Source organism: Lynx canadensis, chromosome D2, assembly GCF_007474595.2.
Source record: "Lynx canadensis isolate LIC74 chromosome D2, mLynCan4.pri.v2, whole genome shotgun sequence".
Classification (NCBI taxonomy): Eukaryota; Metazoa; Chordata; class Mammalia; order Carnivora; family Felidae; genus Lynx; species Lynx canadensis.
The window spans coordinates 775,671-786,096 of NC_044313.2; the positions used below are offsets into that span (position 1 = coordinate 775,671).

At 69.6% G+C, this 10,426-nt stretch overlaps 1 protein-coding gene across 1 annotated transcript; it reads left to right on the plus strand.

The window, feature by feature from the left end:
- Positions 1–8,902: 8,902 nt before the first annotated feature.
- NKX6-2 (NK6 homeobox 2) lies at positions 8,903–10,356 on the plus strand. Its single transcript, XM_030335322.2, has 3 exons — positions 8,903–9,305; positions 9,409–9,581; positions 9,892–10,356. Exons 1-3 carry the CDS (start codon positions 8,903–8,905, stop codon positions 10,144–10,146), a joined length of 831 nt encoding a protein of 276 aa, XP_030191182.1. The 3' UTR covers positions 10,147–10,356.
- Positions 10,357–10,426: the final 70 nt, after the last annotated feature.

The following is a 10,426-nucleotide window of genomic DNA, read 5'->3' on the forward strand; positions in this document are numbered from 1 at the left end:
CCCGCACACACAGGCCAGGTCGTTCGGAACTTGCCCGACCCCAGAGAAGCTGGTCGCTGAGGGCTAGCGGCACCCCCAGCGCCTCGGTCAGCCCAGACACGACGGCCGCCTGGCCTACACTCGTACCCGGTGCGATTTCGGGGGATTTTACAGCGAAAGCGGCACACGCTCCTGGGGAAAGAAGCCGAAACACACCGGGGAATACGAGAAGGAAGAGGGGCACTGGACCCCCTTCCCTCCGCAGAGGAGGGTTTGGGGCCCATGGGCCCTTCCAGGTTTCTTCTCTGGAAGGAGCATGTTCACACGTTCCACGACGAAATGGCATTGATTCACGAAACAAGATTCGCCTTTTTCAGGTCGGCTTCACGCCAGGCAGGCTCTCACGGCAGGGTCTCCCCTCGTTACGCTGCTGGGGACACCTTCTTCGTCACACACACCCACGCGCCGTGGGTGTGAGCGGTGCGCCAGCTCTGGTGACGCCGCTGGTGTCTTGTGCCCGTGTCCACGTGGGGCCGAATGGGAGCCCACGAGCACAATCGGGTTGCCTTCTGCCTCTTCACGCGCTTCTGTCCCTGCCAAGGATTGCGGTGCGCGTGCGCCTTCGGAACGGCCAGCAGCCCCCGCCACCGAGCGCGGCTCTGTCTCAGGCGGAGCCCTACAGATGCGACCGTCCGACCGTCTGGCTCGCGATTCCTACTGCCTGCCTGCGTGTCACACGCGAATCACATGTTTGTCAGGGACACGCCTGCCCCCTTCACCTGGACCTCCCGGGGCTTCGCGGGGAGACGGCTCCCGGCCCCCACCCTCCACGCCCGGAAGCGAGACTACAGGTAGAGGGGTGACGGAGGGTAAGAAGCAGGGGACGCGGGAGAAAGGGGGCAAAACACCAAGGACATGCTGTGGGACAACGATGCAGCCGGCCACGGGCTTCCCGCCAGGTCCAAGACCTGAGGGGTAACCGAGGGGGCCTCAGAGGTTTCAGTGGGGGAGGGGGCGCCCACCTTCCCTGACAACCAATCACCAAAGAGGTCAAGGCCGCTGACCCAGGGCCAGCAAGGGCACCCCTGAGGGCAGAAGCCTCATCCCAGACCCTGCGGCGGGTCAGCCTCTATCTACGGCCGCTGGAGCCCTCGGAGCCCAGATCCGGGCGGCATGGAGACCGTCTTCTTGCCTGTGGGCGAGGGAGGGGTCCGCCGAGGAAGATCCCAGCGGCCACGCAGGGCAGCGTCTAGGAGCAGGGGGGCCTGGGCCCACCCCTCCCCTTGGGCCCTATTCACTCGGATGCCCCCAGGCCGCCTGTGGCCTCCAGATGGGCCCTCCCTTGAGCGGACGTGAAATCCGGATCCAGGAACCTGTCACTCGGGGAGCACGGCTTGGGGCACTCAGGCAGGCGTACAGAGGTCCCCCCACCCCGCCCTGCCCCCACCAGCCTGCCCTGAGGCTGAAGCAGCCGCCCAGCCCCACACGCACCGCCTTGGCCTTTCCATCCGCGTTCTGTTTGTCTTACTTTGGGGCCTTAAGCACCTTCAAGGACCATCACCGGGTGGCAGCACCCGCTCGTGGACTTGCCCGGCCCAGCTGTGGAGGGCAGCCTCCGGGTGACCCGCCACCCCCATGGACGCCTGGCTTTCTGCCTTCCGGCCCAGGCGGCGGTGAGGCGGTCGGCTTCCGTGGGTTGGTCCAAACTTCCTCCGGTGAACATGCTCTCTCCGCCCTGGCCTCAGAGTCCTGGGCGGCTGGACAGGTCGCCAGACCCCCACCCACTCGTCCGTCAGGGGCTCCTGGTCCTCTACGGTGCGGGAAATGCCAGGGTACCGGGCACTGCCCGTGTTTGGTCCCCTTTCCTGGGTCTGTGAAGTCTTTCCTTGGGAGCAGCAGAGACCAACCCCCTAAAATTCCTACCTTCCCGGAGGCTCAGCTCCATGTTACCTTCTCAGGGAGCCTCCAGGATTTCCCCGGGCCCCTACTTGTCCCCAGCATCCTGGGTGAGCTGCCCCGGTGTCCTTTCCCATCACACCGTGCCCGCCACTGGAGGGCAGGGACAGGTGTCAGCTGTCTCAAGTGTCCAGGGAAAGCGGCAGTGAGGAAATCACAAGGACCCTCCAGTGTCACCCAAGTGTCGGTCACAACCAGAGGCCTCAGGACATGGATCATCGTCTTCCGTGGGGATTTGGGAAGAGCCCCTTTGTTACTGTCACGCACCAGCCAGCCTTTGTCAGTGGTGCCAGATAACAAACATCTCCCCCCACCAAAGCCCAGTGGCCGATTTCCCCGGCTAGCCTGCCCTGCTCCTTGGGTCTTCTCGCCTGGAGCTGGTCCGAGACATGCCTCTTTGCAGAGGGAGAGAGCTGGAAAACTGGCGGACACACGGGGCTCTGAAATTTCCTGCTCAGGCCAGCAAGTGTCCCCTCCGCACACCTTCCCTTGGGCCACGGCGGTCATGTGGCAGCTGAATAATCAAGAGGCAGGTACAGTCCTCCCCAGAGAAGCAAGGTGAGCCCCGGGGCTCGGGTGGGAGGGCTCTGGGGGGGGGGGGATCTCCTTCCTTATATGAATCAGCACCGGGGGGGGGTGGGGCTCATGTGCCAGAGCCGAGCGCTCACTCCCCTCCCCGGCCCCACTGAGCCCACTGCCCACAGAGGCCAAGCCGGGCAGCAGGCAGCCTTGCGCCTGGAGCACAAGACCCTCACGCATTGCAGGGAGCGTGGGGGGAGCATTGCCTCACATGCAGACCACCCCCCGCAGCATCAGGGGGCCTGTTCTCCACGGCCTGGAAGCTCTCCACTCACGGGACCCAGGGCAGGGTGCCCAGGCTAGAGCAAACACGGTCTCTTACGTGAGGCGCCAACCGGAGAGGCTTTCCCGAGACAGAGGCCCCTGAGCGCCCCAGCCGCGGGGGGAGTGGGGACAGGGCCCAGTGGCCGGGGTCCAGGCCCCACCCCCTGGTGCTCAGTGACCCTTAAAATGCAAATCTGCCCTCATAATAGACAGCTCCTTCCTCTGCTGGACTCGGGCCCCTCCTCATCTGGTCCTGGGTGGCCCCCGGCTCCCTCCCAACCTCCTGTCTGCTGGGACGCTGCTGGGACGCAGCAATGCGCTGACGAGGCCTTAGCAGGAGCGCCTCGGTCACCGTGTGAATAACCGGAGCACACAGTTGTCACTTAGGGTGTCGTCTGCTTCCACCCCGACAACAGGCCTGCGATGGACAAAGATGTTCAAGCCAGGGAGCCCAGGCCCCGCACGCAGGGTGGGGCAGAGACAGCCCCGCGATGGGGTCAGCCCCCTCCCACGTGGCCAAGACCGCTGGACACACATCGCCAGGAAGGGGCACCCGAGGGGCCCGTGGAGGCCACCCATCCCGGGGCTGGTGCTGCCGTGGCACCGCTGGACCCTCACCCGCCGGGAAGCCCCACAGAAGGGGCCAGGGCCGGGCTGGAGTGTAGCCAAGAGCCCTTCCGGAAGCCTCCACCTGGCGGGGGCTGGTCCCGTCCCATCCTGGGAGCGTGGCCACGGCAGCCGAGCAGAGGCCCTAACACAAATCTTTTACGCGGTGCTCAATTAGTGCGTTTGGCACGCGGTCAGACACCCCCAGGAGAGCAGCCCCCGGGGGAGAGCTCATTACCAGCGACTGCTCATCTGGGGCCCGCGCGGCCCTGGGGAACGAGCGCTGGAGCTGTGATTTACGGCCGCCTCTCTTTGTCCTTTCCTGAAGGAGACAAGATTCTTAGGACCCCAGTAGAGGGCTTCTGAGACACCGTGTGACGATCGCCCTGAGACCGGCCTCGGTGGTCCTGTGGTGGTGGGTCGGCCCCTGCTGGGGGGCCCCCTTGTGGCTGTGATTCAGGTAGCTTTGCAGAGTCCCCCTCGCCCGGATCCCGTTTCTACGGGGCACTGGAGGGGGGCGGCATGTCCCAGCGGGGCCCTCCTCAATGGCGGTCCTGCTCCCTGGGCCCGTAGAGGGCGCTGGGGCCTCGGCCGACCCAGCTCGGATATGGCTGCAGGGGACGGTGGCCACAGGTCTCCAGGAGAGCCAGGCGCATCTCAGAAGCAGGACCCCAAACAAAGCGGGGAGGCGGGCCTAAAGGCTCAGGTCTCTTGCAGGGGGGACCACCCCTCCTGGGCTCTGGGCTGAGCTGCCTCTCTGCAGGGGAGCTGTTTATTCAAGCTCTTTGCAGCCACCGGTGGGCTGGTGCCTGTGGGACGTCTCCATGGAGAGCGTGAGTCCCAAGGGAGGGACCCGGGAGGCAGAGGAGGCAGACCAGAGCCCAGAGCGCCTGCGCCGGGAGGGGCCATCCTGGCTGGAGAGGTCAGGTAGCCACAAGTGAGTCTTGGCGCTCTGGCCAAGGAGGTGGGAGGTGCCAATCTCTTGAGAGGCTTTCTCCAGAAGCTAATGATAGACACTGGCTGTGCATCAGCAGAGGTCGCGGGCACGCCTGTCTGTGGGCACCTGCAGCAGCCACGAGGGGCCTGTGGACATGTGTCTCCCAAGCAGAGATGACCCACAGTTGTGTGGCCGGGTCAGAAGAAGTCACAGCCTGCACAGAACCCATGTAGAGGGCACCCCCCCCACACACACACGCTTATTCTGGGAGACGGGTGTGTGTGCAAAGGTCCCCAGCAAGACGGCGACTCCAGCAGACCCAGGGCGGCGGGTGGAGCCGAGCCGTGCAGGCTCCGGAGAAGGGAAGTGAAGGCTGCAGCCAGGCTGTTAGGGACACGAGGGTGACGCTCTACGGCCGTTACATTTACCAAATAAGTAACTTTTGAAGCAACAAAGGGGCTGGAGTCAGGGGAGAGGAGCTGGGGTGGCGGGAGGGGCAATGTGGGAGGGGCCTGGTGGGGGGGGTCCCCACGCTGGGGGAGGAGCTTCGGCACAGGAAGCAGAGGATCTGCGGAGGATGGGAGCATTCGTGCGGCTGGGGCCTGGTGCCTACTGAACCCCGGGGGAGCACAGAACCCCTCCCCCACCCCGCCAGGGGCTCTGGAACCCCCCCCCCCCCGCAGGTGGGGCCGGATGCTGGGCCATTCCATTCCATAGTATTTACTCAGCCCCGAGGCACCTGAGCGTGGAGTCTCCGCTGACCTGGGTGCTGACAAGGTGACGGGCTCAGAGATGACCCCTCGGCGGGTGCTGCTACCCGGAGGGGGCCTGGTACTCACTGGGGAGCGGCCCAGGCCTTAGCGTGCAGGCCGCAGAGCAGAGCAGTGCAAGTGGGGGGAGGGGGGAAGGGGTGGGGAGGTGGAAGGGGTGGGACGGGGGCGGCCTCCTCTTCCAGCCCCTCCCACCTCAGGGCCTCCTCTGGCAAGGCTCCCGCACGCAGGGTGAGGCCACTAGAGGCTCGGGGAGCTCGGGGGCTCTGCGTGGGGCCCCAGGGGTGTTTGCTGAGGAGGGTGGGACTTGCTCCTGCCCCTCCTCCTGTGGCAAAGGTCGGCCTCCTCTGAGCGGCCCAACCGCGTGGGTCCGGGCTCCCGCACCTCTTCCCTCGCTCTGTGACCGGGACGCTGCAGGGGTTACATCCGGGCACCTCCGTGGTCTTCTTAGGCTCGCGGACCCCTGGGTTAGCTCAGCAACCCCTGAGTCGGACCCCCGTGAGGCCTCATCGTGCGAGGGTTTGAGGATCATGGGCGCAAAGCAAGGGCCCTTTGCAGGGGTGGCCCCCAGAGTGGCCATGGTCCCGGCGGGCCGCAGCTCAGCGACCACGACGAGCGGAACACAGACGGAGGACCGCTTCGTTGATAAAGTCTCCGAGGACTCGATGGCTCCTGAATCCAAGCTCCATTCCTGGGCCCGCCTCCCCTCCCGCCTCCGCCCAAGGAGCCGGCTGCGAGGACCTGACCCCGGCCCGCCCTCCGCAGGGGCCCACCCTCCCGACCCGCCTCCCCCAGCGAGCCGGTCCGTCTGGCAGACACTCCCCAAGCCCCCTGTTAATCGTTCGTTACCCACCCGCACCGGCCAGTGCGCGAGGGGTCGTGGAGCGCGCTGCGTTCCCGGGCGCGCCCGGCACGTAGTAGGTGCCGAATAAATACGATCGAACGCATGAGGGTCTGTGCCAAGTAGGGCGCTCTGCGCTTCCCGACAACGTGTAAGTTCGCCCCGAAAAGCGCTCCTTTGTAGGACGTTTTCTTCAAGACCAGGAGATGGCATTCTCGAACCTCTCGGCTCAGGCGGCGGAGGTCCGCCCGAAGCTGGGAGCCCAGAGGCGCTGCTTCCCCGCAGGCCACCTTCGCCGGAGGAGGGGCTGCGCCAGGGGGCGCCGAACGGGGTGCGGGTGGGAGCCCCGGGGAGGGGGCGGCGGGGACGCAGGCCAGAGACGGCGGGCAGGGAGGACGCCGAAGTCCACAGGCCTTCACCCGCGGGACCCGGGCACCGGGGGAGGGGGGCCCGAGGCGCGGCCTCCAGGAGGCTGGGGACCGTCCGGGGCGCGGCCTTGGGAACCCCGGAGCGCCGGGTAGACGCGCGGCCCTCGCCCCGCGCTCTGGTCCCGCACCGCGGCCACCGGCTTCCCGGGGAGACGCGCGCGCTGAGGCCAGAGGACACTCCAGCCGCAGCGCAGGGAGGGCGGGGCGACGTGGACAGACCCGGGGTCGCTGGGGCGCAGGACAGCGACTCGGGATCTGCTTCCTCCGCGGTGAAAGACGGCCGGGAGGCTCTCGCCCAAAGCGCGGCGCCGGGAGCTTGGCGGGTCCTCCTGCCTCCGAGCCAGGGCCGCCCGCACCGTTCGGAAGGACTGCGCGCCCCTGTGGTCCCGCCGGGCGCGCCCCAGAGGCCCTTCTGGCCGCCACCGCCCACCGTCGGGTCCCGAAGAGCAAAGGGCGTGTCCGGAGGAGGGACGTGGCCCCGCCCCGCGCAAGGCCCCGCCCACCTGGTCTCCTCCCCCCCCCCCCCCCCCCCCCCCCCCCGGAGTCCGAGCCTGGGCGGCGGTGCCTCGGCCTCTGGGGCCCCATCCTGCGGGCAGAGTGCCCCCGCGGCCAGGCTCTCAGGGCGCACACGCGGCTGTTTGCCCCGGGGACGTGGGGTGTGTGGCAAGCGAGGCCGGGGAGGGTGTCCTGGGGGCCGGGCCCCGCTGGGGCAGGTCACCCGGATCGGGCGAGTGCAGCCCTGGCCCAGGAAGCGGGGAGGCAGGAACCCCCCGTGCGCCCGGGGCTGCGCCGCACACGGAGCGGAGGGCCCCGCACGTGCCGCAGCCTCTCCTGGGCAGCACGGCGCGCGCGCACGGGACGCAGGGGCGACCCCCAGCCCTCAGGCCCGCGCAGCCCAGCCGGCCAGTGGCTTTCCAGCCGCGATCTGGCGTAGGGACTCGCAGCGCCAAGACCTCGCCGCTAACGGCACAAAACGAAAATGGACCCCCGAAGGTCGCCGTGCGAGGGGACGCTGGGTCCCCGCACAGAGCCGGGAGGGTCGCCTCCACTCGCACCATCCAAACCCTGGCGGCCCGGGGGAAACGGGAAAGTCGTTGCTAACGGAAGCGCACCAGGCCCGAGACAGGCGGTCCGTTCGCCCACGCTGGGGTCACGGCTCCCAGCCGGCAGCGAGTAACAGTAGCGGCCGCCACTTACGAATCAGTGTGACGCCGCCCAAGAGACTAGAGGCGACAACGGCCAGCGTCTTACTCAGCGCTTGCTCCTCGCAGGCGCGGAGTCCGCCGCGATCTCACTGAATCCCCCCAGCAGGGCCATGGGCGGGGGGCTTTTCGTAGCAGGGGGGACGGCTTGGGCCCCGCGTGTCCCGTGAAGGCGGCGCTTCTGCCCGCTGCGCCTCGGGAGCGCACACAGGTCAAGGCCCTGACCATGGCCCACGCGCCCTGGGTTCGGGGCTCTGAGCCGGCCACGTCGCTCTTCTCCACGAGACAGCAGCGGCACGTGGGCTCGGTCGTGGGCTCCGGGTGGGAGTTCGAGGCCGAGGTGGCCTTCCGGGAAACGCGGGGCCGGGAGGCCCGAACCGTCCGCGGGCCCCAACCCTGCAGAGGGCAGTGCCGCGGGCTGGGAGGGGACAGGGAACTGCCCGCCTGGCAGCGCGCGAGGCCGGCCACCTCGCTTGGGGCCCCCGGCGGGTCTCGCCAACCGCGCCAGCAGAGCAGATTCGCGCTGGCCCCTCGGCGCGCGGGCTACGAGGTCCAGCGTCCTCCACCCGTCTGCGTCACAGGGAACGTCCCCCCCTGCCCGCCCCGATTGTTCGCGGTGCTCCCCGAAACCTGAGCCCGGGCCGGCGCTCTGGCCGTGTCCCCACGACGGTGCCAACCGGCTCCCCGCGCCCGCACACCTGGGGGCTCTTCGCCGAACGGGACGCACAGAACGTGCCGAGCGGATCCTCAAATCTGCATTCTTTCGAGCGATAAAATATGTTCTCGTATTTTTTCCCGATTCCCCATTAAAACCTTTGCCTAACTAAACTCCCATCCAACGGGATTTATTTCGTCCCGGGGGAGATAAATCAGGGGGCAAATTTACAGCCGGGGAGGCACCTGCCGCGCTAATGGGCCCTTCATGGAGTGCGCGGCCGGCGGGGGCGCGCAGACGGGCGGGGCGCTGGCCAATGGCCGGGCCGCGGGCGCCCGCAGCCAATCAGCGCGCGCGCCGCTCGGGGGCCCCCGCGGTTATCAGCGCGTCCGGCCCGCGCGGCGCCGCTCCGATCGGCCCCGGAGCCGCCGCCGCCGCCGCCGCCGCCGTCGTCGTCGTCGTCCCGCTGCTGCCCCGCCGACCCCGCGGCCGCCGCCCAGCCCCGCGCCGGAGCCGCCGCCCTCGCGCCTCCCCGGGCCGTCGGCGCCCGCGCTCCGAGCGCCCCGCTGCAGCCGGCGCCCCGGGCCGCGCGCGAACTTCCCGGGCCGGCGGGCGCGGGCGGCGGGCGGCGGCGGCGGCGGCGGCGGGGCCCGGATGGGCGCCCGGGCCGGCGGCGGCGGCGCCCATGGACGCTAACCGCCCGGGCGCGTTCGTGCTGAGCAGCGCGCCCCTGGCCGCGCTGCACAACATGGCCGAGATGAAGACGTCGCTGTTCCCGTACGCGCTGCAGGGCCCGGCCGGCTTCAAGGCGCCCGCGCTGGGCGGCCTGGGCGCGCAGCTGCCGCTCGGCACCCCTCACGGCATCAGCGACATCCTGGGGCGGCCGGTGGGCGCGGCGGGCGGCGGCCTCCTGGGCGGCCTGCCCCGTCTCAACGGGCTCGCGTCGTCGGCCGGCGTCTACTTCGGGCCCGCGGCCGTGGCGCGCGGCTACCCCAAGCCGCTGGCCGAGCTGCCGGGGCGCCCGCCCATCTTCTGGCCTGGCGTGGTGCAGGGCTCGCCCTGGAGGGACCCGCGCCTGGCCGGCCCGGGTAGGTGGCGCGCGCGCGCGCGCGCGCGCGGGGAGGCGGGGGTCGGGTTGCGGGGCGCGGGGCGGCCGGCCGAGCTCACCGCCGCCGCCAACCCGCTTTGCAGCCCAGGCCGGCGGGGTCCTGGACAAGGACGGCAAGAAGAAGCACTCGCGGCCCACCTTCTCGGGCCAGCAGATCTTCGCGCTGGAGAAGACCTTCGAGCAGACCAAGTACCTGGCGGGCCCGGAGCGCGCGCGCCTCGCCTACTCCCTGGGCATGACCGAGAGCCAGGTCAAGGTGAGCGGCCGGGAGCGGGGCGGCCTCCCGCGGGCCCGGCTGCGCGGAACGTGGTGGCGGCGGGAGGGGATCCCGGCGCCCGCGTCCGGCGAACGGCGCGCGACCGGCCGCCAGCCCGCGCCCCCCCCCCGCCCCGTCCCCCCCCCCAGCCTCCCGCAGGCCCCCCCCCCCGCCCCGGGGGCGCCGCTGCCCCGCGGCCGGGCCGAGGAGCTGCCGCCCAGGGCCCTGCGCGTCCACGCGGGCGGCGGGGGTCTCCCCCGGGGACCGGCCTGACCGCCCCCCACCCCCACCCCCCCGCTCCCCGCCGCAGGTGTGGTTCCAGAACCGCCGGACCAAGTGGCGCAAGCGGCACGCGGCGGAGATGGCGTCGGCCAAGAAGAAGCAGGACTCGGACGCCGAGAAGCTGAAGGTGGGCGGCTCAGACGCGGAGGACGACGACGAGTACAACCGGCCCCTGGACCCCAACTCGGACGACGAGAAGATCACGCGGCTGCTCAAGAAGCACAAACCCGCGAACTTGGCGCTGGTCAGCCCGTGCGGCGGCGGCGCGGGGGACGCCTTGTGAGCAAGCAGGGTCGGGGCGGGCCGGCGCCCCTCGCCGCCGCCCGCCCGCGTGTATATATATTTTTACAGAATAAGTTATAAGGCGGCCGCGCGTCCCGGGCGGAATCACTTTGTATAATCAATAAATTATTTAACACGTTCCCGGCGGAGCCGCGGCTCCCGAAGCTGCACCGCGTGTGTCTTCCTTCTCGGGAACTCCGTTCCCCGCACGCCCCGCCCCCCCCACTTCCCCGCCCCGCGGGTCCCCCGGCCCAGGCTTCGTCCCCGCGGGGGCCGGGCTG

Coding starts and splice junctions, on each gene's coding strand:
- NKX6-2 (XM_030335322.2), top strand. CDS start 8,903: ATGGACGCTAACCGCCCGGGCGCGTTCGTGCTGAGCAGCGCGCCCCTG. Junction 9,306..9,408: donor CCCGCGCCTGGCCGGCCCGG/GTAGGTGGCGCG, acceptor CCCGCTTTGCAG/CCCAGGCCGGCGGGGTCCTG. Junction 9,582..9,891: donor TGACCGAGAGCCAGGTCAAG/GTGAGCGGCCGG, acceptor TCCCCGCCGCAG/GTGTGGTTCCAGAACCGCCG.